The sequence below is a fragment of the Pezoporus flaviventris genome, unplaced genomic scaffold, assembly GCF_033815535.1.
Source record: "Pezoporus flaviventris isolate CSIRO_AGI_PZ_B2104156 unplaced genomic scaffold, CSIRO_AGI_Pfla_v1 ptg000072l, whole genome shotgun sequence".
NCBI classification, from domain to species: Eukaryota; Metazoa; Chordata; class Aves; order Psittaciformes; family Psittacidae; genus Pezoporus; species Pezoporus flaviventris.
In genome coordinates this window covers 1,837,566-1,865,244 of record NW_026892620.1, presented here as the reverse complement: position 1 = coordinate 1,865,244, position 27,679 = coordinate 1,837,566, and the positions used below count along the sequence as shown (strand labels likewise).

General features: G+C 40.1%; 1 protein-coding gene across 1 annotated transcript; it reads left to right on the top strand.

Annotated features, from left to right (window-relative positions):
* Positions 1-27,345, top strand: SEPTIN10 (septin 10). The gene is given in 11 exon segments (XM_061472667.1): positions 1-71; positions 4,325-4,439; positions 5,152-5,347; positions 6,819-7,005; positions 14,610-14,771; positions 16,668-16,764; positions 17,325-17,493; positions 22,924-23,056; positions 25,182-25,372; positions 25,595-25,697; positions 25,699-27,345. Coding segments are annotated over 11 exon segments (1,515 nt in total). The 5' UTR covers positions 1-41; the 3' UTR covers positions 25,831-27,345.
* The last annotated feature ends 334 nt before the right edge of the window (positions 27,346-27,679 follow it).

The window sequence follows — 27,679 nt, the reverse complement described above, 5'->3', positions numbered from 1 at the left end:
TGTCCCTCCCTCGGTTCCTCTGTGCCTCACCTCGTGGGGCCATGGCCGGACCCCCTACCTGCCCGCTGCCGGTAGGTGCCGTCCGCTGTGCAGAAGCCAGGAGCGGAGCGCGGGCTGCTCCGACGGCCGTTATAACCACAGCCGCTGCGCCGGCCGTGCCTATTGGGGGGTGTCACCCGGAGCGGCGCAGGGGACGGGTCCGCAGCGCCAGGGGAAGAGGAGTGGTGATTACACCACGCAGAGGAGTGGGGGTGCCGCTTGCACCGGCCTGCCCTCTGAACCAGCCGGGGCACGGGTCAGCTGGCGCAGTGCAGCCTCCGCCTGCCGCTGGGCTCCCGGGGATGCCGGCTTTTAACACCCGTGCTGTTAAAGTAACTTGTCTTAAGCTGTCGCCCTTCTTGGGGCTCCCGTAGCGTATTGCCTGTTTCAAGTCCTAAGTTGAACCTTGGCTATTGAAGGAATAGCTTTCCTTATGTATAACGGCAGAACTGTCAGTTCAGTGCTTTGAAGACATTGATTCTGTCTGTGCGTTAGTGCTGGAGCATTAGTTCCCTTTCTAAACATGAAAGAAATCGATTCATTTATGACTTGAGTTTTCTGCCCATGTGTCACATCTCAGCAATGCAAAGTGCAGAAGGGTTCTGGAAACATCATGGAGTGTGTGGAATTTGGGAAAAAAATCTGCACCTTGCCTGTGTATGTAGTTACTTGCTTTTGCCTTTTCTGGTAGCAGGAAGGTAGATAAAGTACCTGTCTGTGGTGGTTCTTGGCTCATCTGTGCCACTGTGCTGTTCCACCCCAGTTGTGCCAGTGGAGCTGTGTGTGAAGCTGCCCCATGAACTGGAAAAATGGGAAACAACTGTTAACTCTTTTGAAGTTTTCTCGGGGAATTTTTATCTTGGGCAGTGTCTTTCTGGTTCTTGATGAAGCGGCGTGGAATGGGGAGAAGGAAGAGGGGCTTCTGAAGCAGTTACTTGTAGGGCAATTGTTTAGAGCCATCACAGGGCCTGACCACACCGGTCTGTCTGGTCAACCTTAGGCTGAGAGTGGAGACTTGTTCCTCTGCTTGCTTGCCACTTGGCTGCTGAGCAGTGCTTGCCTTCTGTCAGGGCTCCCATGCAGGGGGCTCCAGTTCACACAGGGTCTCTTTAAGGCCTATATGAACCCTTTGCAGTTGCAGTATAGTGTAGTACAGTGCATAACTTCATATAAGCTGTCTTTGCACGTGCTGTGTATATATAGTGAGGATGAGAGCCAGTACTTCACAGGCTGGTTCTCATGGGAAGCTGAAAAAATGCAGAAAGGAAAAAAAAAAGCACAGCTTAAGGCTAGAGTATGAGAAACAATACAGAATGATTTTGCTGGTTAATGTTTGTGTAAAGAGTATGGCGAGATGCAGTAATCAGCAAAAGTGAGTGACAGTGGGGTTGAGGGTCCACTGAGCAGATAGATCTGGCAAGGGAAGAGAGGAAAGCATGTGCATGGAAAACTTTACAGAGAATACTGTAAAAACAGGATGTATAACACAATTCTGTAGTGGAGGAGGGTGATTTTGTGTTAGGTTTATAAATGTAAATTACGTAAATGTAATGATGTAAAATATATACTGACATCACATAATATTTCCTAGTTTAACGCATGCCGTGTAATTATTAAAGTGTTTCCCACTGTATTCTGGAAAAGATTTTGTTTTCAGTTGTTTTTCAAGAGAAATGTAAAATCACCCCTGGAAAACAGCCCAAGCTGCTTCTGCAAATCTGCTCGCTATTGGGCTGCACAAAGTCTGAGATGCAAGTATTTAGTACTTCTGATTTTTGAAAACTTGACTTCTGGGTAAGTTTTGGCAGCTGCTGCCACCACACAACTGCATACAGTGCTTGTCATTGGTTAATTGAAAAGAAGGGAGTTGCAGTCAAAGAGAGCTTCTAATAGCAGCTGCCACTGTCTCATCCAAGACTTTCTCACTTGGACAAGGAGCATCAACAAGAAGGTGCTGATGCAACCAGGGGTGAAGACGACTGACTTGCTGCTCTTCAGGAAATTCAGGGCTAAAGCTGCAGCAGGCACAGCTGGGTCCTCACAGGTGCTGATCTTCCAAAGTGAATGCAGACATGATACCAGTACTGATACCAGTGTGAGGATTTTTCAGTGTCAAGGTCATCTTAGAGGGCTGCACCAGATTTCTGTTCATCTGATTTTCCTTCCATGAAACATACAGGTTGAGAGAGACCTAGTGCAGACCACAGAGCTGAACACTTTCTCCTCCTTCACAGAAGTAGCTGAACAGACAAGCACTGTTGTTATCCTTTGCCTGGCCCACAGAGCACTTTCTGTGAAGACCTGGTTTCTTTTCTGCTGTCAGGTATCAATTCCCCACCTGCTGCCTGCTGCCATATCAATCCATAGGTAGCAATGAAGGAACAGGTACTAACTGTGCTAGATTTTCAAGGTACTGAAGTACCTGTTGATGAAGAGAGGCCCTAATGGCATTTACTAGTGAATATGCTGCTGTCTGTGAAGACACCTCTTCACAACTGGAAAACCAACAAAATGTCTCGGCTTGTTTGCTTGTTCCTAAATACCTCATGATACTGTCCAGAAGTTGTCTTTCAGTAACAGCCTGCACAGTATGTCCCCATTCTCTACTGATGAGCCCACCACTTTTTCCTCTGCCCATCCTTGGTGAGTTCAGGGCATTCAGGAAGATTCTGCCCTGCCTCAGATTTCTTCAGACAGAAACATGGGACAAAAATGTCAGCTTTTGTTTTCCAAAGGTTCATTTCTGAGGTCTCTCCATATGCACATCACAGTATCACAGTATGCTAGAGATTGGAAGGGACTTCGAAAGATCATCTAGTCCAATCCCCCTGCCGGAGCAGGAACACCTAGATAATGTTACACAGGAATGTGTCCAGGCGGGTTTTGAATGTCTCCAGGGAAGGAGACTCCACAACCTCCCTGGGCAGCCTGTTCCAGTGCTCCGTCACCCTCACTGAGAAGAAGTTTCTTCTCAAGTTTAAGTGGAACCTCTTGTGTTCCAGTTTGTACCCATTACCCCTTGTCCTATCATTGTTTGCCACTGAGTAGAGCCTGGCTCCATCCTCGTGACACTCCCCTTTATATATTTATATACACTTATAAGGTCACCCCTCAGTCTCCTCTTCTCCAAACTATAGAGACCCAGCTCCCTCAGTCTTTCCTCATAAGGGAGATGCTCCACTCCCTTAATCATCTTTGTTGCCCTGCGCTGGACTCTCTCCAGCAGCTCCCTGTCCTTCTTGAACTGAGGGGCCCAGAACTGGACACAATATTCCAGATGAGGTCTCACCAGGGCAGAGTAGAAGGGAAGGAGGACCTCTCTCGACCTACTAACCACCCCCCTTCTAATACACCCCAGGATGCCATTGGCCTTCTTAGCCACAAGGGCACAGTGTTGGCTCATGGTCATCCTGTTGTCCACTAGGACCCCCAGGTCCCTCTCCCCTACACTGCTCTCTAACAGGTCGTTCCCCAACCTATACTGGAATCCAGATGCAGGACTCTACACTTTCCCTTGTTATATTTCATCAAGTTATTCCCTGCCCAACTCTCCAGCCTGTCCAGGTCTCGCTGGATGGCAGCACAGCCTTCTGGCGTGTCAGCCACTCCTCCCAGCTTAGTGTCATCAGCAAACTTGCTGATAGTACACTCAATTCCCTCATCTAAATCATTGATGAATATATTAAATAATACCGGTCCCAGTACTGACCCTTGAGGCACTCCACTAGTTACAGGCCTCCAACTAGACTCAGCCCCATAGACTACAACTCTCTGGCTTCTCTCCTTCAGCCAGTTCGCAGTCCACCTCACTACCTGATCATCCAGTCCACACTTCCTCAATTTAGCTGTGAGGATGCTGTGGGAGACTGTGTCAAATGCTTTGCTGAAGTCAAGGTAGACCACATCCACCACTCTGCCATCATCCATCCACCGTGTTATTTCCTCATAAAAGGCTAAGAGATTGGTCAAGCATGATTTCCCCTTGGTGAAGCCATGTTGACTGCCCCTCATAACCCTCTTATCCTTGATATGCCTTAAGATGGCACCAAGGATAAGGTGTTCCATCACTTTCCCAGGGATGGAGGTGAGGCTGACCGGTCTATAGTTACCGGGGTCCTCCTTCTTGCCCTTTTTGAAGACTGGAGTGACATTTGCTTTCCTCCAGTCCTCAGGCACCTCTCCCGTTTCCCAAGACTTGGAAAATTCCAGAAGGAAAAATGTAGGCCATTACTAATTGCTTTGCAATTAACTTCACTAACATTTTTATATGATTTTTCTGTAGCAGGATGATGACTATCGAGCTTTATCCTTGTCTGGTCATGTTGGTTTTAGTACTTTACCAGATCAACTGGTTAAAAAATTCATCAGTCGGGGCTTCTGCTTCAACATCCTTTGTGTTGGTAAGTACTATCTGGGTGTTTTAAGGCTTTAGTAGCATACCCATCCTTAGGAAGTGACTGAAATTTAAATCCAGTTGCAATGCTAAACTCTAATGTTAAGCATGAACTATAATTCCACATTTTCCCCCAGCTTTGCTTATTTGTATCCATTCTTTTTCTATTTAACATTTTCATAAACAATATGAAGACCAAATATGATGCAAAATGTATTTATTGATTTATGGGCAGCTTCTTGGATTCTTTTGAGTAAATTACACTACTTTTACTGTAACAAAGAGCTTCAAATCACAACCTCCTGAAATTCCAAGGTGATCTTACTGAAGTATTTCTATATTTATCAAATATTTGCTCTAGTATTTTATCCTTATTCATAAAACCCCTGTGTTGAACCCCGTGGTTTCGCAGCTAGTTACTTAGCTTTTAAAATCTGTGGGAAAGTAGTTCACACTTTTAAAGAAAGACAAGTGTCAAGAGACTGTTCTGTTTATTGCTTGTTAGCAGGTAACTCTTTTATCTGTAGGATGAAAAAATTAAGTAGAAGATACTTAGTGATCATTATGAAGAAAGAATGCAGGCAATCATTTTGCTCAGTGAAATCAGTTGGCAATTTTTTGTGTAAATTTGTTGAGTTCCTGTGATAACACTTTCTGTGCTTAGAAGGTATTTATTTGATGTGCAAAATGTCTTCCCTAACCCTTTTATTTAACTGTAGGGGAAACTGGAAGTGGGAAATCAACCCTGATAAACAGCTTATTTAACACCAGTTTTGATGACCCTGTGTCAACTCATTTTCTGCCAAAAGTAGAACTTAGAGCCCAGACTTGTGAACTTCAGGAAAGTAATATTCTTTTGAAGCTGACCATTGTAAATACAGTGGGATTTGGTGACCAAATAAACAAAGAAGATAGGTAAGTGCCCTCTTATTGCTGTGATATGCAGAAGTTTTGGTCTTCAATTGCAATTGATTTTTCTTTGGACTTTGTAGTAAATACTTGTCTTGCATATACTCCAAATATTTGGTTAACTGTTTATGTACCAAAGTAAGCATGTTTTTCTCTCATCTAGGAAATTATTTGAGAGAGCAGATGAACTCTGCCCCTTTCTTTATGATATGACCTTTTATAAATATATGTCAATAATACATGCAATAGTGACTTTGTTTTAGAGTGGAGGAAAGCAGGGAGAAGGTCAGTGAGAGACTTTTTAAACAAGAAAACAGGTTACTGTAGATTATATAAATTAGATATATAGGGGGTTTAAGCATTTGATTGGAACATATTGAAGACCATAAATTGGAATGAACATCAAATGGATTTCTGAAGGCCTTTGTTTTTCATGTCGAGCAGTTTGATCAGAAGTTGTGGAGCTACCACACTAGTGTCTTTCAGAACTTCTTTTGAGTCTGCTTTTATGAATTGAAGATTTTAAAATACTAGATTCTCTCTCAGCAGACTTTGTTTCTTTTATCTTAATTGTAACACATTTTAGCAATTCTTTGTGATGTATGGGTGCCTAAATGGTAGTAGTTATAAATGAAGGTTAGAGAGTCACATTAACATTGTCATGAGAGCAGTGGCTTATGATATGACTGGAAAATAGTTACTGCTTGTGACTTGCATGAATGCGATGCAAGTATTAGAATAGGTATTAGAGGGTTTGCTGTGTGGTGTAGGAGCTGCCTTTCAGTCCTCCCTTAATTTTGTGTGTAACAACTACTTCGGAATTTTAATAGCATTTGATCTGGTTTCTAAACTTTGTGTAGTAGCAGAAATGTAAGGGCACACTGCCTTTACATCTAGCAACACTTTCTTTTTGAAGGCAGATTATAATCTCTTTTTAAATAGGGTAAAGTATGCTTAAACTGTACTTATTGCAAATCAGATTTACATTGTTCTCTTGCATTCCTCCTTTTTAATTTTTGTCTGTTGTTTGAGAGCTCTCTTGTACGGTACTTCAGAAGATAAAGGAGGTCCTATTACTTGGTACTGGTAATCGCATATTCTTTCTTTTCTTGTACTGTATCAAAGAGTTTTTTGTATCTTCCTTGTATCTAAGAGTCTGCAGTTGCACAGCTTGATTGCAAAAATTTATAAAACATCACTTGGGAAAATTGGCTATAATCATAACTAAATTTATGTAGCTTTTGTTCACTAATAGGAACTAGGAAACATTTTATCTGTATTAGGTGCACCATTCTTTTTTGAGTAGCATTTCAGAAATCAAATCACTCCGTACATTTAACTTTCTGCTGTAGATACCTGAGCAGCCTTTTGATAGGTAAAGCAAAAATCCACAAAATGGCAGAAGAGGAATTCCTTTCTTAATTTGGCTCTGTTCAGGACTAGCTAATCACTGGTTGTTAAATTTTATTTCTTACAGCTATCAGCCAATAGTGGATTATATAGATGCAGAATTTGAAGCCTATCTCCAGGAAGAACTGAAAATTAAACGTTCTTTATTTAACTACCATGATTCTCGCATCCATGTTTGCCTCTATTTCATTTCACCTACAGGCCATTCCCTGAAACCCTTAGATTTATTAACCATGAGAAGCCTAGACAGCAAGGTAAGACTTTGAAACAGAGTTCCAGGAATTTGTCTTACTTTCTGAAGCATCTTGCAGCTTTTAGGCCCTCTACTACCTTTCAGTTCGATATCTGTGTGTTTGGTTTTGGAATGTTTTTAGTACTAGTATTCTGAACTTAAGGTATACCTTAAGCTCTGCAAGTAGCTTGCAGCTCATCACCTGCTTATTTACAAAGAAAAAGGAGAGAGACATCTGGCAGGATGCTGAAAAAAGAAGCACTACGAGGTGTAAAAACAGAATAAACCCATGCCAACTTTACTTTTAACAAACTGTTAACATGTGTCTTATTGTGATTGGGCAGGGTACCCTCCATCAGCACTGTAATATTTCTAGTTAAGCTTGTTTCTAGTTCACTATTGAGTTTCGGGACTGCTGGAAAGCTGGCATATAAAAAGCTTTGCAGTACTGTGAAGATCTTTGTTGCAGATAACCACAGAGGCAAATGCCATGAGCAGAGCAACCTGCCAGCATGACTTTTTCTAAGATAGGCTGCATTAGTGTTTTAAATGTCACATCTTGATTTGGTTTGAAAGCTTTAAAATAGCAGTTTCTGATGTGATTACTTGCACTTTCTAAATTCTTTTTTCCTGTAATGGGCTGGATGAAGCTAAATATTTAGCCCATTTTAAGAAACCTTTTGTAATTTGGGTTTAATTTGTTGAAATTTTGAGAGATTTGATCACTTAAATGCAGTTGTTGTTCCTCTAGCCCTTTCCTTGTGTTTTATTACCGTCTCTCTTAAAGGTACACTTCTTCCTGCGTTTGCTTGTTCGTGAGATGTTTCTTCAAAATAACAAGGATCAGATCAGCTGTCTGTTCTATTTTTGTGGTTGATGAGCACATTTGGGATTTTGTAATTTTGTTTGTGAATGCATTTTGCCTTTTGAACTTTCTCAATAACACAGAGCAAGTGGGGGGAGAAGTATGGTGGGACAAAGGTAGGAGAGACAGGGTCACTGCTTTCCTTATGCCAGATAAAAATGTTTGTGAAAATATCCTGTAATATGCACTGAGAGCTAAAGAGCCTTGGTACTAGAATATGGGACAGTCTCATGGAACATATTGTTCTACTCAGAGTTTTGAAGTTGGAGGTTGTGTTAAACCACAGAAATACTTGGCGTCTAGGTTGTGCTCTCATAAACTGAACTACCTTTAAAGCAGTGTTTCTTCCAAAAGAAAAAGGAAATAGATCCATGAGTCCCAGCATCCTGAGAAATATTTTCCCATCAGGATAAAATGAGCATAATTCTGCTTTGGGGAATTTTAGCTTCTAGCCACCTACTCTCCTACTTTGGTAGGAGGCTTGCCAGACTGGTCAAGGAAGCTTTAAACTAGATGTGTTGGGGGAGGGGGCATCATTCCATCCCAACACACCCAGTCAGTTGCCAGAACCTATAATAAATGCTCGAGCAATGTAGATATATTCCAGCCGCTCCAGCCAATGAGCCGGCTTCAGTTGGAGCTCGGCTCAGATGCCTCTATACAAACGCCCGTAGCATGGGGAACAAACAAGAGGAATTAGAGATGTGTGCACGTCTATGGGGGTATGATATAACAGGCATCACAGAAACATGGTGGGATGGCTCCTATGACTGGAGTGTTGGAATGGAAGGTTACAGGCTCTTTAGGAAGGACAGGCCTGGCAGGCGGGGAGGGGGAGTTGCCCTTTATGTTAGGGATAGGCTGGAGAGTATGGAACTCTGTCTGGGGATAGGTGAGCAGTCAACAGAGAGTTTGTGGGTCAGGGTTAAACAGCGATGGGAGACATTACTGTGGGGATCTGTTACAGACCGCCTGATCAAGAGGAATCTGTGGATGAAGCGTTCTGCAGACAGATAGGAAAAGCCTTACACTCACAGGCCCTTGTGCTCATGGGGGACTTCAACCACCATGACATCTGTTGGAGCGACGGTACTGCCTGGCACAAGCAATCCAGGAGGTTCCTCGATTGTGTAGAAGACAGCTTCCTTCTGCAAGTAATAGAGGAGCCGACAAGGAGAGGTGCCATGCTTGACCTAGTGCTCACCAACAGGGAAGGGCTCGTTGGAAATGTGACACTCCAGGGCAGCCTTGGATGCAGTGATCACGAGATGGTTGAATTCAAGATCCTCAGGACAGTGAGAAGAGCGCGTAGCAAGCTCACTGCCTTGGACTTTAAGAGAGCAGACTTTGGCCTCTTCAGGAACCTGCTTAGTAAGGTGCCATGGGATATAGCCCTAGAGGACAGGGGGGCCGAAGACTGTGGGTTGATATTCAAGGATCACCTACTACAAGCTCAGGAGTGTTTCATCCCAACTAGAAGGAAGTGCAGCAGGAGGGCCAGGAGACCTCTTTGGATGGATAAGGAGCTGCTCAGGCAACTTAGAGGGAAAAAATAGGCTTGTAAAATGTGGAAGCAAGGACAGGCAGCCTGGGAAGAATACAGGGATGTTGTCTCGGAAGCTAGGGACCAGGTTAGGAAACCTAAGGCCCAGTTAGAGTTAAACTTGGCTAGGGATGTTAAAGATAACAGGAAGAGAATCTATAGGTACATTGCAAATAGAAGACAGCCTAGGGGCAACATGGGCCCTCCTCAAAAGCTATCAGGAGAACTGGCTACACAGGATTTGGAGAGGGCTGAGATTCTTAATGACTTCTTTGCCTTGGTCTTCACTGGCAAATGCTCTGACCACACCACCTAAGTCTTGGAAGGCAGATGCAGGAATTGTGAGAATGAAGACCTTAGGCCCACTGTAGGAGAGGAACTGGTCTGAGACCATCTTAAGAACCTGAACGTGCACAAGTCCATGGGTCCTGATGAAATCCATCCGCGGGTCCTGAAGGAGCTGGTGAATGAAGTTGCTGAACCACTGTCCGTCGTATTTGAAAAACAATGGCAATCAGGTGAAGTTCCCGACGACTGGAAAAAGGGAAATATAACCCCCATTTTCAAGAAGGGCAAAATGGATGACCCGGGGAATTACAGACCAGTCAGTCTCACCTCTGTGCCTGGCAAAATCTTGGAGCAGATTCTCCTGGATGGCATGCTAAGGCACATGAAAATCAACAGGGTGCTTGGTGACAGCCAGCAGGGCTTCACTAAGGGGAAATCCTGCCTCACCAATTTGGTGGCCTTCTATGACGGGGCTACAGAACTGATGGACAGGGGTAGAGCAGCTGATGTCATCTACCTGGACTTGTGCAAAGTGTTTGACACTATCCTACATGACATCCTTGTCTCTAAATTGGAGAGACATCAATTTGATGGATGGACCACTGGGTGGATAAAGAACTGGCTGCATGACCACATGCAAAGAGCTGTGGTCAATGGCTCAATGTCCAGCTGGAGACCAGTAACGAGTGGTGTCCCTCAGGGATCGGTGTTGGGACCGGTCTTGTTCAACATCTTTGTCGGTGACACAGACAGTGGGATTGAGTGCACCCTCAGCAAGTTTGCCGATGACACCAAGCTGTATGGTTCAGTTGGTATGCTGGAGGGAAGGAATGTCATCCAGAGGGACCTCGACACGCTTGTGAGGTGGGCTGATGCCAACCTCATGAAGTTTAACCATGCCAAGTGCAAGGTCCTACATCTGGGTCGGAGCAATCCCCGGCACAGCTACAGGTTGGGCAGAGAAGAGATTCAGAGGAGCCCTGAGGAGAAGGACTTGGGGGTGTTGGTTGCTAAGAAAATGAAAATGAGCCGGCTTCAGTGTGCACTCACAGCCCAGAAAGCCAACTGTATCCTGGGCTGCATTAAAAGGAGCGTGACCAGCAGGTCAAAGGAGGTGATCCTGCCCCCCTACTCTGCTCTTGTGAGACCTCACTTGGAGTATTGTGTGCAGTTCTGGTGTCCTCAACATAAAAAGGACATGGAACTGTTGGAACAAGTCCAGAGGAGGGCCACGAGGATGACCAGGGGACTGGAGCACCTCCTGTATGAAGACGGGCTGAGAAAGTTGGGACTGTTCAGCCTGGAGAAGAGAAGGCTGCGTGGAGACCTCAGCAGCCTTCCAGTATCTGAAGGGGGCCTATAAGGAGTTTTCATTAGGGACTGTACTGATCGGACAAGGGGTAATGGATTAAAACCTGAAGTTTAGACTGGATATAAAGAAGAAATTCTTTACTGTGAGGGTGGTGAGGCACTGGAATGGGTTGCCCAGGGAAGTTGTGAATGCTCCATCCCTGGCGGTGTTCAAGGCCAGGTTGGACAGAGCCTTGGGTGACATGGTTTAGTGTGAGGTGTCCCGTGGGGGGGGGGGGGGGAGGGGGGTTGGAACGAGATGATCTTGTGGTCCTTTCCAACCCTAACTATTCTATGTTTCTATGTTTCTATGACTCTAAATATTTGTGTTTCTGCTTTGGTTCAGAGAGAACATAGAACATGAACAGCATGTAACTCTTTTTTTATCCCTTTGTAATGGATTCTGCTTTCTGATCTTACTCAAGAATAGAAATAGACACAGACGAAAAAGTATATACTTTAACTGTAGTTTGGTTTCTGTCCCATTGTGAAACATGTTTGCGGTGCTTTTACTACTGTATTCCCCTAGAGGCAATTCAGAACTCAGGATTTCCCAGGATGTGTAAGTCCGTGGTCACATTTGCTGAGTACAGGATTCTGTAAAGAGAAGGTGGTACGGGAACATGCATACATCAAGTGTATAAGTCTGTCAAAAGTTGTCTTTAGTTTCTTCGTAAATCCATCGCAGTGTACACTGTTAGCTTTGTTATGGTCTGCTTGGTACAAAACAAGACTGGATTAAACAGCTCAGAGGTAAAGAGGATTCTTGGAATAGGATAGGGTCATCCTATACTCAGTAATCCTGGGAGGAAAAACACAGACCTATCTTTGGGCAATTACTTTTTCTCTATTGTTTATAAATTGGATGACTAGCTAAGAATTTGTCCTCAAGCTTTTACGCATTGGAAAGTCCTGTAGTTTTGCTTAGGATTGAATCACTGCAGGTCAGCCAGGTTTCATTCACAGATTGAGGGAATCCTCTGTATGTTTTCTTGCTGGGAACTAGTGATTTTTCAACTGACACATCTGCGGTTTTAAGTAATTATTGAGGAATTATATATACTGTTAAGGCAGGGAATGATGGATGTACCTTGTGAGGTTTAATTTAGTTGTTTTTTTTTTTTCTTCAGAAAGAATAATTCAGAATTTTTGTATTGATTCAGAGATACATGTAAATCATCCTGCAAGATAGCAACCAATAATAATTTCAAGTACATGTATTTTTTTCCCTTATCTATCGCAAAAAGAGGCAACAGATGTTTTGACATTAATGTAAAGTGTTACGTGAAAATCTTAATTTAGAATAATAGCATGTTTTCTGACTGGGGGAAATCAAGACTACATTTCTGGCAGAAGGATGATGAGAGCACTGAATTTGGTGCTAGCAAACAGAGACGTAATGCACATAGATAAAAATTATCCTGGTGATTTTATATGCTCAATCTACATTGCTGTTCAGTGAGGCAGTCTCAGCTGCCTCTTCCCATTGTGCATGCTTAAGATTTTTGGGCAGCCAATTCCCTGGATGAGGGAACTGATTGAAATTGAAAGCTAAAGATTTTTGCTTTGTTAGGGAACTGATCAAGCTGAAAAGTAATCTGTCTCCTTGGACAGTGTCACAGATTTTAGTTCTACCTGGCAATGAGCAGCTACAGGCAAGGGGAAGGATAAGACTGTATTTTTTATTTAAATATAGACATTTGGGGGGGGGGGGGGGGGGGGGCTTTAAAGTGATTCTGCATTAATGTTCTATAACTTTGTAGCAAAATTCAATTTTGTAGCTATTGAAAGTTGGTTGTAGCTGAGGAAGGGGCTGGTAGGGAGTCCGGTGTCTGAGTCAATAGTAGGCATAGGAGGAAGCACTGGGACTTGAGGCACGTCTATATGTGACGCAAATAAATACAGTTTATGTCTCTTGTTAGTTCCAGCGTGTGCTCCCCGTTAATGTTATTGGTGGACGAAAGCACTAGGATACTACTTTTCAAGTAAACCTTAGATGCTGCAAGCAGAAATTAATTTTGTTTAACAGATTAAACAAAGGTAACTTTTTTGTTGCTTATCTAAAGCCAGTATAGCTTTTAAATTTTAATGCAAAGGTTGTGATTAGCACCAGCATTGCTAGCTGTAATCAGTTTATGGTGATTCTGCTTTTCTTTTGTTACTGGATTCTTCAGTAGTCTTTCTCTGCTATTCATTGTCTAAGAAATTCTTTCCCAATTAAGGAGTGCTAGAAAGACTTATCTGTTGAAAATCAGCATAAAGGTTAATTTAATTTGGAAGACTGCATTCCATTTTCAAACCTATAGCATAGAAAACCTAAATAGATGTCCCTGAGCTAATCTGATTGAAGACATGAATTACTCCAAGCTGCAATAGATTGTTTATGCAATCCAAAATCACCTGATATTAAAAGAAAAAAATCTAGCATTTTACTTGTGTTTAGACATTGCCCCATGTGCGCTTAGGTTGCGTATGCTACTTGTGTGTAACTATCATCAGATAATCTTAGCAGTCATACTTTGGAGTTAGAATGCCTTTTTGTTTTTTTCTCATCTGGATGTTTTGGTTAAGACACAAGACTTATTTCAAAAACATCAATTTTGAATCCATTCTGAGATTCCATGCCCAGGCATTTCCATTCAGACAGAATATTAAAAAAAAAAGTGGATTTCTATTTTATTTTATTTTATTTTATTTTATTTTATTTTATTTTATTTTATTTTATTTTATTTATTGTCCTTCTCCCCCTCCCCTCCTCCTCCTTTTTGCATCTCTGATCAAGGAAGTATGTAAAATTCTCATCTTGAGAAATGTGGAAGAATTATTTGTATTTTCTCCCCGAATATTTGGACACCGGCATTAAATCTTTCTATCTAGTTCTGAAAAATGCGTATTTTGGGAGTGGTGATAGTATTTTTAAGAAAAATTCAGCATCTACTAAGTTACTGTCATAATTGGTTTAGGAAATAGGCCGGTTTACCTTAGTAGAACTGAATTGCGCGTTCTGAATAACTAATGCAAAGACTGGTAAGCAAGATGCTTCAGTCTTTGCCATTCATCTGCTTGTAGCAGATACTTCAGAAATGATCTGCTGTAGTGGTGAGGTGAACAAGATGTTACTGTAGCTGAAAGGACCCCAAGGAAGGAGCTCAAGGGTAGGCAGGCTTTGGTGGCCAGGTTCCTTTTCTTTTTGTATTTATACTGTCAACTTTCATTTAACACCTGAACCATGTACCTTTAAACTAAAACAAGCTATTTTATTAGCAGAGATAAAAAAGCTTTATGTCATTTAGTTAATAAGTAGGCGTTGCTGTTCTGAGCACTAAAGTGTATGGGATCTCCTTCCTCATTCTTTTCTCAGAATCAATTTTAAGCAAGTATATTAAATAATCTGTCGTTACTTTGTTGAATGATGCCAGTGGATGTATTTTTCATGGTTTGTGAAGTTTTGATAACAACTGATGAAAAGTTTGGACTGCGGGGAAAGTTTTGAAAAGCTCATCACCAAACAATTTAATTTATAAAGGATGTCTCCTCAAAACTGAAGTCTTATGCCTTTCATAATTTGTATCATTAATAGGTGAACATTATACCAATTATAGGCAAAGCAGACAGCATTACTAAAAGCGAACTACAGAATTTCAAGAACAAAATCATGTCTGAATTAGTTATTAATCGCATCCAGATATACCAGTTTCCAACTGATGATGAAGCCATTTCTGAACTGAATGCCATCATGAATGTAAGTAAATGACAAAAAACATCGATATTTTAGTACTAAAGCATCACTCTCTCATGCTGATTAATGCCTGTTTTGTTCGCCATTACCTTGAAGCTTACAAGTTTGTATGTAACAAGTTCATTTGTTTTCCTCTCTTCCTAAAAAGCTCATCTACTTTTTTTCTCTTTTCTTTTTCTCTCCTACTCCCAAATCTTCCTGTTGTTCTGCTGTTGACACCACTTGTTTTAGGAGGCTTTTTCTTTCCTGGCTCAGTAACGGAAAAGAAGTTCTAACTCATAAATACTGCTTCTAATTTCTGTATAATTAATATTTAATTGGTAAAATAGATGGGCATATTGGCTTTGCTCTTTTCCTCAACAAATACCTACCTTACATCTGTTAGGAAAGATATTCAGGTGTTTCATTTCTCCAGTTTTCTCTGGTCATTATTGTACCAAGTCTCACATCTGCCTTTTCCTTTTATTTAGTACTTTATTTGAAATTAGGACAGATTTTCTATGGGGATTGAAGAAATCAGATATACTTCTGGCTTCTTACTATTGTCCTTTCAGGTCCTCCCAGGAGTATCTGCCAGCTTCAACTAAGCTTGTGAAGCTAGATGTCTTTGCTTTGAGCACTCTGTATTTGCTGTTTATGTGCATATGGTTGTAGATGCACATGAACATAATGTTTGCATGTAGGGTGTTTGAAAGTATGGAGGAGAAGCTGGTATGCTGGAGTGTATGGCTCTGCAGTCCCAACCTCTGTCACTTCTGCCAGGGAATGAGAATGTGGAGGCTGTCATTCAGTAACAGGTCTTTCTGCTGTGAGGAAAGGTGGTGGTCTGTTACCCCTTTCTTGCTGTCATGCTCTGCTAGTGATTTATTTTCTAGGTAATGGTTTATTTATTTATTTTTTAAATTTGGTCAGGTGTTGTGGGTTAGCATGTAGATACCCAACCTCTATTTGTATTTCTGGCCATTTGGCTGAGCCCACATCAGTAACCGTACCTCTGCTTCAAACCTATGATTTTTCTCATTACTGTTACTGGGGATGTGGACTCTGGCTGAATGCAAATCAGAGGGATGTGTTCTGGAGTGGCTTTCTGTTTACTGCTGATACGATTTCTAATGCAGCTCAGGATGTGATCTACTGCCTTTGCTACTGGGGCAGACCTGCTGAATCAGGTCCAACCTGTTGTCCAGTTGTCCACCGGGAGCCCTATGTCTTTTTCAACGAAGTGACTTTCCAGTCATATCACAGCATTTGCTGGAGCATAGGGTTATTCGCCTTTGATGTGGATGACTTGGCATTGAACCTCATGAGGTTCCTCTTTGCCCATTTCTCCAGCTTGTTGATGTTTGTCTGAATGGGCAGTGCACTCACAGAATCATAGAATAGTTAGGGTTGGAAAGGACCTTAAGTTCCAACCCCCTGACATGGGCAGGGACACCTCACACTAAACCATGTCACCCAAGACTTTGTCCAACCTGGCCTTGAACACCGCCAGGGATGGAGCATTCACAACATCCTTGGGCCACCCATTCCAGTGCCTCACAACCCTCACAGTAAAGAATTTCCTCCTTATATCCAATCTAAACTTCCCCTGGTTAAGGTTTAACCCGTTACCCCTCATCCTATCACTACAGTCCCTAATGAAGAGTCCTTCCCCAGCATCCCTATAGCCCCTCTTCAGATACTGGAAGGCTGCTATGAGGTCTCGTCTGGTCTGTCAACCACTCTTGGTTTTGTTATTGTAGTAGTTTGACTAGATCTCAAAGTGGTTTTTGTTTGAAACTGCCTGTTGTCTTTTCCTGAATGGTGTTTTTTCTCTCCAGTTTATTTCTGAAGTGTTTGGTTTTCAGTTCTGACCTAAGAATGCTGAAAGATAAGACTGTATTGGTGTGACTCTTGCAGGGGCACATGCCATTTGCGGTAGTAGGAAGTGACGAAAAGGTGCAAATTGGAAACAAAATGGTGAGAGTTCGTCAGTACCCTTGGGGCACTGTACAAGGTAAATGAATTCTCAAAGGTATTTTTACAAGATTGTGGTTGTTGCAGTATAAAATTCACCAATACTTAAAGGGGCTCATATTATCTGCTGATGCCATATTGATTGTATTTTGGATCAACAATTGAAGGAGTTTAGCAAGTAATACTTGAGGTGTGCACTAAGTGGTAGTTCCATCAGCAATGATGCAGTCATTGGAATCAAACTGTGAGGTAGTGTATGTAATATTTGGGAAGGTTAATATGGTAGCAGTGCCTCTAGTACTACCAAATTTCAAAGTTTCGTGACTGTCAGTAGAAAAGAAGGGAAAAAAAGAGCAATTTATCATTGTTCAACTCAAACAGGAAATCAGGGTGTGTTGGAACATGTTCACCAGTACTCAGTTAGTGCTTCAATGTGTGTATTTGAAATTATAAGGAATTATGAGATGTATAGGAAATAACAAGATACCTTTTTGTGGGATTATAATTAGTAAACAAAATAAATGAATGCTAAAAAAAAATTATTTTGACAATTTTGCTAATTATGTATAATAATAAAATCTTCCTCTTTTAACCCAATAGTAGAAAATGAGAGCCACTGTGACTTTGTAAAGCTTCGTGAGATGCTTATTTGCACAAATATGGAAGATTTAAGAGAGCAGACTCGTGCACAGCATTATGAGCTGTACAGACGGTGCAGACTGGAAGAGATGGGCTTCAGAGATGTGGGTCCAGGGAACGAACCAGTCAGGTAAAAGACTGCCTATGCAGCACTTGCTTTCAGCATCTATTCACTTCACATTTGACTGTATCAACCCAATACAAGGCATACATAGAATAGTTTTCATAAGAGGGGAAAAAAAAGTTGATGGCTTTTTGATTGTTGTTTTGTTTTGTGTTTTTTTAGATCAGAGTAAGTATGTTGCTGTTCATTCAGTTATCTTCGTGGAGAAGTATGTGGGATTATATGAACATTGCTTTTAAAGGCATGCAAGCTGGTTGTATTTCTGCAATCTTTCTCTTTTATAATAAACCTGGGAATTCAATTTTTTTGTCCTAGACAATGTAAACTTTCTTCAGGTACATGCACTTTGTGCATTTTAGACTATTTTCATTATATATCAGCATGCTGTTTTATTTTCTATCTTAATGTCTGATTCTGACCAATGGTTTGGTTTTAATCAAAATTCAAAAGGAACTGAAGCAAAAACTTTTACAAAATCATTCGTTACACTGTTGACTTCTCATATTGTCTGCCATAATAACCAATGTCTAGCCTTTTCAGGTTAAGAAACCTCTTGCTAGACTGTCGGAAGTTAATAGAGGAAAGTTAAGGAGAGGGTTAGAGACACTTGGTTGTTTCATGCAGTAAAGCTACGTTTTGCAGGAAATATTTACAGTTTTTCTATCCAGTTTATTTAATCTTTTATTTCCAATTCTGTCTTCTCCCTCTCACTCTTCCGACTTCCTTTGGTTGTTTTATGCATGGGACTGTATTTTTATAAGTTGTTAGGATCCTAATGGGGAAGAACTGATGCTTCAGGACTTGTTCAAGTCTTCACAGTTTATCAAAGCGCTACTATTGCATAGTCATGGTGGGAAATACTGACTTAAACCAGACATGAAAACAAAATAAGACTTTGCATTAAGAACAATTTCTAGTGCTTTGAACCAGCTGGTTTGTTTACTTCCTGTTTTACCTAGTCATCAGACTGTCTTTACCCATTCTGTTCTTGTAAAAAAACCCACAACAAAACAAACTTTTAAATGGCTTCCCTCCAAATAGTTGGTTTTAGTGAGTTATATTCTTTGCTTTCACCTCTACTTTGTGCAAAAGTTCTAAGGCAGTTGCAGTTACTGTAACTCGCAGTTACTGTAACTCACAGTCACAGCATTTCTTCTATTTTAATTAGGTCCAATTTATATATTGTTCAAATAATAAATGAGATTAATGTGGACAAGGAAGATGCTGGATATGGGCACTTCTTTCTCAAGTCTTAATGTCAAGGTGCATTTAAAGATTAGTTCATTTAGTTGATCTTGAGCTACCATGAATCAGCGGTCTCCTGACGTTTATCTTGACTTAACAAGAAGTATCTGTCTCATAAATAGAGAACTGAAGGTGAGTGAGGTTTAAAACCAACTGAAACTGACCATAGACTTTTCCCATATTTAAAAGTGGGACTGGATCTAGGGTATGTGGTTGTCTTGCAGTTATGTGGCATAGTGAGTGGCACTGAGGGCTGAAAGACAAGGCCTTTTGTCTTTTGGGAGAGATATTTTATGATACCATAAAAAGGGAAGAGAATTTAGAGAATTTGTATGTAGTGTAACTGGCAGACTAATGTAGCCCTACCCATAAGGTTTTTTATGGAGCTACTAAGGGAATGATAAAAAGTGTCCTCCTCAACAGTGTGGTAGAAGCCATCTCCTTCCATAGAGGAAGTTCAGTGCTGCCTGTAAATTTCAATATCTTTCAGAATAGGCGTTATCCTCTTCTTCTATGCAAAAATGTGTTATTGTCGTCCTCTTTGTCCTTAAAGATGTTTACAATATGTACACAAGAATTCTAAGATCCTCAATTTTAAAGTATAGTTAATATAGCAGAGCAGTATGACTGAACTGATGAATAAAATTTTAAGGCATTTGTGTAAATAATGGTCAAAATGCATGTTGAGAAGTTGTATTTTGTGCCTGTGATGTAGCTTTCTAAATACTAAGTTTGATAATTTCAATTGAGTTTTTTTAATGGAAATTTAGAAAATTTCTGCTAGACTTCAGTACTCTGCTGATTTTAATGCAGCGGTGTTTGTAGCATTTGAACACTGACACTTGAGTAGCTAACGTCCTGCCTTTTCATGACATGTTGTCCTGGGTGAAAAATCCACCTGTAAAGTTCCTGTACCACTCTTCTGTATTTAAAAGTACAGCACTATTTTATTCATCAAAAATTATACGCCACTGCAAAGCAAACCCAGTAATTCTTGGGTTTCCAGTTACCTTGTGCGATAGGTAGGTTGTAAGCAGATCTGTAAAGGCTTTGGCCTTTTTAGTCATCAGCGCGCTTGTAGTAAGCATGGGTAAAGCCCTTCCCAAATCTTCATTCGTGAAGTCAAGCCATCATCATCATCATCAAAGGCTTTCACTCTTATATGTGAAAAAATATGTTGGTAAGGTTTATGTTTATATAGGAGGCCTGGTAAGAGATGGTTTCATCACACAACAGAAAAATTGCATTTTTATTACTAGGTGCGAGGAGGGAAAATAAAGATAGTAGTCTGCAGTGAGGCTCTTGTGTACACTTTCAAGTGTACACAACTTCAAAAATACCTGTTCTCTACTTGTACATTTTTTGTGAATTTGTATCATAATAACTTTTAAATTCGTTTATTTGCAACTGCATTCTAAGAGATAAGTTTTTAATTAACCATACTTGCAGGGAGAATTAAGTTTACCTGTGCAGTCTGTTAGTCTGTCCCTAATAACTTACTAACCACCTCTCCATTTTCAGTCTTCTGTGAAGGGTTGGATGCTTCCAGGGGATTACATGGTTAGTGTTCTCGCTTGCAGAAAAAGCAGAAGACCTCTAGCAGAAGTTCCTACCAGCTGTTGGCCAGCCAGTGTGCATTTGTTGTCAGTAAATCATTATTTCTGAATCAAGTACTGTCTTTTGAAACTCCTGGGAACTTGGCAGTACTGCGGTAGGATGAGAAGGTCATGGGTGATTTGGAAGTAGCTAAGGCTACTGTGTGGGAAAGAGCTGTGAAAGTACTCACAATGAGTAAAAAGTATTTAGGAAGTATGGAGGGGCACTAGTTATAGAGTTAAAAAGGTGGAAGGATCTAGGCAGGACTTTGAGTATTACAATCACTGAACATAAAATCATGTATAGGAATTTGGGCTATTAATTCTGCTGCTTTCAGGACACCTGGTTTATACTGGTATTTTATCAAACCATTATTTGAATTCGGTAGGAACAATTAGAATAACTTAAATTAACGGCTAATTGGGAATTTACTTAATCTCATTCCTTGCAAAGACAATATACAAAACTTGGGGGTTCATTCCGAAAGGTCATGAGAATTTCAGTCACGTATATGCCGTATAATGTGGTAAACTGCTTTAAAGAATCCACCATATGGTGCTTCGAGGAATAAATAAAATACCATCTAAGGCTAGTCATATAGGTATAATCTGGCTTCCCAGCCATGAAAAGCAGCCAGTCTGGACTTGGAAAGCCTGTTATGGCAAAATTTATATAATGGTTGATGGATAGCATTTGGGAGTATATGGGAGGATGCTTCATGCATTTTATGCAGTGTCTGTTGGATGTAAAACCGAGGAAGTGATTTTTTAATTTTGCAAAAGGTTTCGTACAAGCATAAAATCCTAGAGGTCCAACCCATAAGAATGAAAGAACCTGTAAATTTGGTTTTCATAATGTCCTATATGCGAATTAGTGGAAACAGTTGTCAGGTAAACTGAGAAGTGTTTTAATGTGAGCAGTGGAGGCAGTAATATTGAAAGGATTGGCTTAAGAGCTGGTGAATTGTTTTCCCCTCCTCCCCAAACCTCCTAAACCAAAGGCTGTTTGGATCATTATGCTGCTGATACGCCAGACACAGAAGATGAAACACTGCTTTAATTTTGTCTTTGTGATTTCCAGAACAATTTCCAGAAGAATTCAGTCCAAGGGGAGGGAGCATTTAAAAATTATGTTTTTATTTCTCCTCTTCCTGAAACATGTAATTTGATTACTTCATAAATTCAGTGTCTTCAAAGTTAATCTTTTACTAATTTCAGGACGAAATTGCTTTTACCTAGTAAACTAGCTTAGGTCAAGTCTAAAGGCGTCTGTATGGTGAAATGAAGGTGTGATTGCAACATGTTAGTTTAGTCTAGCGCTTGTTCTAGTGGCTTTAATTGCACTCAAAGTCAGCACGTTAGCTAGTAGAACTGACACAGGGCCCAAAAGTGTGTACAGTGAGACTGCTAGCACTAGAAAACCTGTGTTGTAGCTTTATTGTTATTACATATGCTGTCTAAACTTAAAGATAGTTTGGATTAATATACCTGTGTGAAAACCATACCCCTGTTTTATATGGTAGATGCAATTTCAGGATGACCTGAGTTGCTTCACAGCTGATAAACCCCCCTACCCCAAAAGACAAGCCTCAAAAGGTTGTTGTTCTGAATGTGTTTTATTGCAATGTATTGCTCAAATAAGATAGAATTGGAAAAGTGCTCTGACCTTGAGTGGTTACAAACATTACATCTGTTATGTGCAATTTCAAGATGATTTTTCTCTCTCTTTGGGTTATATTTGGAATACAAATAAAAATTTTAGGATTGGGAAACTGGTCAGTCATCATTTTAAATACGGAAGAAAGCTGTTTAAGATTACTTACGCTTAAATTATTAAGTTTTTAGATGTACTTTTTTGTAAGTCTTTCCATTCTGTTTTAATAGAAACAGAAACAGACTGTTCCGTTCTGTTTTAATAGAAACAGACTTAAAAACTGGTACAAAAGTGTGTATGTTTATTAAAAATCTAAACCAAATTTAAATATTTGGTAAACATATATATTTATTTTGCCTCCTAGTGGAAGGCATGAGATACCTGGCAAAGGACTAAAGATAGCTGAGGGTGGCTGACCAGTCAGCACTCAGGAGCTGTCAGAAACTATGAACGGTGTAAGAGAATAGCCCCAGGATAAAGAGCTGGAACTTTACCCATTACAGGTTAGATTTGTTCCTTTTGATTTTGTAATAGCCATTAGCACAGCTCTGATCCACCAATTTTGTCTCTCTGGAATCTTGTGACTTAGAGAAGTTTGTGGTACATATTTGGTTGGAAAAACTTGTATCATTAAGCCAGGTATGCTTTTCAAAGGTAGTGTGCTCTTGGTGTATGAGATGCATCTGTGCACAAGCTCCACTCATTTCTCCCTGAAAAGCAGAACTTTTCCTGCCAGCACTGTGGTGATAGCAGTAGTGATATAGACACAGAAAGGTAAGATGCTTCCTTCTGTTTAGGTTTGTTTATGAATTTTTATGTTGCAAGCTATAGAAATTAATATTTCAGATGAATATTAATTGTTTAAATAATGTTCCAGTTTGGTGGCATTCCACACTGACTAAAGCAGCATACTGGAGACTTGCTTACATTTTTGGACTTTAGTCCACAGGAAGTCTATGAAGTAGAGTGGTCTGAGTTCTACCTTGAACTGCAAAGAGAAGAGAAGGAGCTAAGACAACAGTATGTGCAGAGAAAGAAGGAGAAAGTAGCAATGTTTAAAGAAGAACAGCGACAGGTAAGCATGCCTGTCTGACTTAAGTTCGTCTGCTGAGATTTGAAATAGTTAACTTTTTAGCATAATTTCCTGGTATTTTGGGGGCAGTAATGTAGTGTAAGTAATCAAAAGCAGATTGACTAATTAGATTGATTAGATTATCAGATTGATTAGACACAGCAAACAAGTAGACCAAGTCTTATGTGGAGCAGCTGAGGGATCTGGGTTTGTTTAGCCTGAAAAAAAAGGAGGCTCAGGGGAGACCTTACCACTCTGTACAACTATCTGAAAGGAGGCTTTAGTGGGACGCCTGTTGGTCTCTTTTCCCAGGTAACAAGTGAGATGACAAGAGGAAACAGCCTCAAGTTGTGCCAGGGGAGGTTTACATTAGATATTAGGAAAAACTTCTTCACTGAAAGGGCTGTCAGGCATTGGAAAAGGCTGCCCAGGGAGGGTGGAGTCACGATCCCTGCAGGTATTTAAAAGGCATTTAGATCTGGCACTTAGGGTCATGGTTTAGTGGTGGACTTGTCAGTGGTAGGTTAACAGCTGGACTTGATCTGAAGGGTCTTTTGCAACCTAAATGATTCTGTAAGTGGACGTCTTTGGATTTTTGTGGAAGGAGGGAGCTTATAGTCTAAAGGCTTTGCTGGAAAGCTGGGACAAGTCAATAGGTAGGAGGTGATACAGTGAAGTAAAAGGGCTGATAAATATAATGGTTGCATGTTTCTTTTTCTTCTCTAGCAGTATGCTGAGAAATACCTGTATGCCATAGCAGCACTGTAAGTGCTTTCCATGCACAGGTTGCTCTGTGACAAACATGATTTCAGAAAAAGAAATCCCAGGGGTTGTTTTTCAGCCTGAGGGAGTGGGGCATATGTGCTTGTATGACCTGCAGGTTTAGTTATTAAATATAAGTTCAACCCTCATGTTGAGAGGTTTGAAATTCGGGTGGCATGATTTTGTTGGTCATGTTTTTGTTTTAAAATTTCATCTATACCCAGTTGCCTTAAGAATATTTGGAGATGTGGAACATTTCTTGAATATGTTGTTGAAGATTTAGTCCTGTCAAGCTGGACTGGTGAAACAGGATCTTCTCATCTACTTTCTGCCAGACTCTATCATGGTCATGCATATTTATATTCAAACACTAGTGTAATTGAAATTGGAAATTTATGTAGACTTGTTGATGTTCTGTAACTCAGTCTTCCAGCAAAGAGGTAGCAGCTTTTGCAAGGAGTTTAGGTGCATGTTTTATATGAGAAGGCTAAATAATTTGTTTTCTAAATCTGTTAAGTCCTTGCAGAGAAAAAAAATGAGGTTCAGTCCTTCTCAGTATTAGGCTATCCAATTGGAAGAACACATGGCCATGTACCCTTTGATGGTACCCTTCTATGATTTGTATTTGGTGGCTTGTGAGCTCTGCATACTGCAATTGAATTATGGCTATTAGTTTTCCCAGTTCCTGATGTGAGAAAGCGATCATGCAGTCACTGCTAAGCAGCATTTGTCATAGACTCTTGCTGCTAATTATTTGAGAAGTGTGCATGTGTATCTGAAAACTAAAGAAAACCAGGAATTTCTGTTGTGCTTCAGATTGCTTTCTCATTCTTTATTCAGAAGAAACTTGTGCAGCATTACCACTCCTGAGACATACAGTTGCTTAGGAGCTTACTGTTTCTACCCTGAATGTTTTTGTTGGTATATCTGGTTTTATACTGCCTCTAGTTAACTGTTGCAATGAAGTAAATAGATGAATATTGTACATACACACACACACATTTATAAAATATGACAGCTTTACTGTGTAAAACAGGCCTACTGTTACATTTATAGTCTTAATTATTTCTTATGAGGGCAGGCAAGAGGAATAAAGGATGTTGTGAGGTTACGCAGGCTGAAAACTAGGTTTCCATCTGTACTTTGTGTCTGTAGCCTGGCTTCTGTGAGAACAATCTGATATGAGTGGTTATTTTTCTGGATTGTTGGTTTTAGTCTTACCAGTTTTGGGAAAGAATTGCAAATTTTAAATGAGTTTTAACACGAGTTGAGGTAGGTTTTACTGTTTTATTGCAGAGGGGTTTTGTGTTGTGATATCACCACCTTGTGTTACTAGTTGGCAATATTTCTTCTGTGCTTTAAACAGCAACTGGCTAAACATGAACATCAAATGCAAATTCTTGAAGAAATGCGTCTGAAATTAGAGAAAGAGAAAAAAGTTCTAGAAGACGAAATAGCTGCATTTCTTGAGAAGAAAGCTAACGCTGAGTTACTCCAGTCAGAAGCATCTGTCTCTACCCTTGCTGTTAGTTTGAACGAAGGCAAGGACCGCAAAAAGTAAGTGCTGATGCTAGTCATCAGAGGCAGCAAGAAAAAACTTCTTCACATACCACTTTTATAACACAAATTTCAGTAATCTTTTAGAAAACATACAAGCATGCTCCTGTTCTGTGATAAGAAGACAGAAGTGTGTAAATTACCCTCATGGTGGATTTAGTTTTAGAGTGATTGCTGTATATTCTATGAGCATCCTTTCTCTTTTTTTTTTTTTCCTTGAAGGAACCAAGGTTTTCGACTTGAATTGCTGTGCTTTGATATCAGAGATGAAGAAATTGTGACTGTTCACGAACAGAGCAAGAGGGAGAGGGAGAAGTTAGAGTGGGAGAGAAATTCACCCAGGGGATTCCAGAAATGACAAATTTGATTGCAGCACTGAGGTTTTGACTGTAGGATATGTTATTTTTATGAAGCGGTCCAACTGCCGCTACCCCATAATATTGTGTATGTCTTCCTAGGACAGAGTTTTGAGGAAGATTGATGAAATTGGTTGTAAAATTACACTGAGTGCAGAATATGACCTGATAAGCATTTCACTTCCTTTATTTCCCCACTCCCAAACAGAAACCTCAAGTAAATTGTGAAATATCAGAAATGTGTTCAAAATAAGTTTCCCCAATAACATGCCCAATTTTTTAATATATAAACATTGAATGAAATATTCATATACTAAATTGTTTTTCTACTCCAAACCCAGAAGCCACTTGACGAATTTTCTTTCCGATAAACTACAACTTTACTGCAGATAACATTTTGTTGATTAATATCTTACTGCAGTTGAAAGCAGATTTTTTTGGTACAGAAATTATCCATAACTGCTACACTATGAAAAACTTTAGAAGTTAGATGGGTGCTCATTTTTGGGTATATGCTAGCAGCCTGCTTGTGATTTTGCCAAAATTTATTGCATTTCAAGTAATATTACTGAGTTCCTTTTCCTAAACTCTTTTTCCTGGTTTTACATATGAAAGTGGAATTGTTGGTAGCAGAAGTCATTATCTGCACTATTATGAGTAACTATCAACTACAGAAAATATTTAGATTTGTTTTTTTCTGTTTTATTTTTTTCAGAGTATGTTACAGTTTATATGCTTGCTTTTGTTTTTCAGTCCCAGCTTAACATAATACTGATGATAGAAGAAGCAATATTGATAATTTCCCTTGAGAAGCAGTGATTCACAGGATGCTTTTGATGGTGTAGAAGTTGCAGTTTCTTACTAAAGGATTTGGAAAGTATCTTTTGTTGCTGCATGCTGCAAAAGAAGAATTTTGAAGTATGATCTGTACACATACAATACAGTGATTACTGCAATTGCCATCAGGGACTTCCTGTTACAAGTCTGCCTTGATATGCTCTTGCCTTACATACATGTGGCCAACTTACTGTCATTTTAAGTGCATTGTACCAAAGAAAATGTCCCTGCTGTAAACAGTTCCATTCATAATATGAATGCTGTAGTAGAAAATTATTCAGTTAGTGCATCCACTCTAACCTGTCCAAAGAGTTATTTTCATATGGTATGATATATTAGTCAACTAAATATTACCTAGTGCAAATGTTGATATAATTCAACCATTTACTGATTTTGCTGACATGGTTTGTTTGTAGGCTTCTATGTACAAGCACTGTCCTAAATTTCAGGTATAATCTTTCTAATCAAAATGTGTTCAGCTATTTTCAGTCCTGTACTGCTGCTTGATATTTTATCTGACACTACTAACTTAATATGGAAAGTACCTATAACTTTTTGATGCTTGTGACTGTGGTGTTCAGTTACAGCAGAGGCTAACTTTACAAAAACTATACTACAAGAGCTTCAGGTTAAAACAAGTTTAAAATGTTTTTTATTTTCTCAGTAGCCATGATAACTCATAGGGAAGTGTAAAGGTGCAGTTCTCTGAAGTTGTTTTGTGCAGCTCTTTAAGCATTAAATACTAACTTGATAGAAATAAAATACATGGCTTTTGCTTAAGTGTTTCTGTTGCTCTACTTCCTTTCCCTCCCATTTTACTAAGAACAAGGAGTAAGATTTCACATTCATCTGAAAAATAGAAATGTTTTGCTTATGTTCTAAATGTCTTAAGTCTTTTATTGATTTGGCCCAACAGCGTCATCCAAACAGTCCCTGAAATCTGACAGGCTTGGTGTGGCGACTGCTGCCCTGGAAGCCCGTTCCAGTGACTGACCTCACCTGCTGTATTATTTCTTTTTTACAGTGATGCATATCATATAAGATTATTTTCCTTCAATTCTGTAGCAATGGGAGGGAATAGATGCTAAGATATGTAAACCCTTCAGTGAGCAGG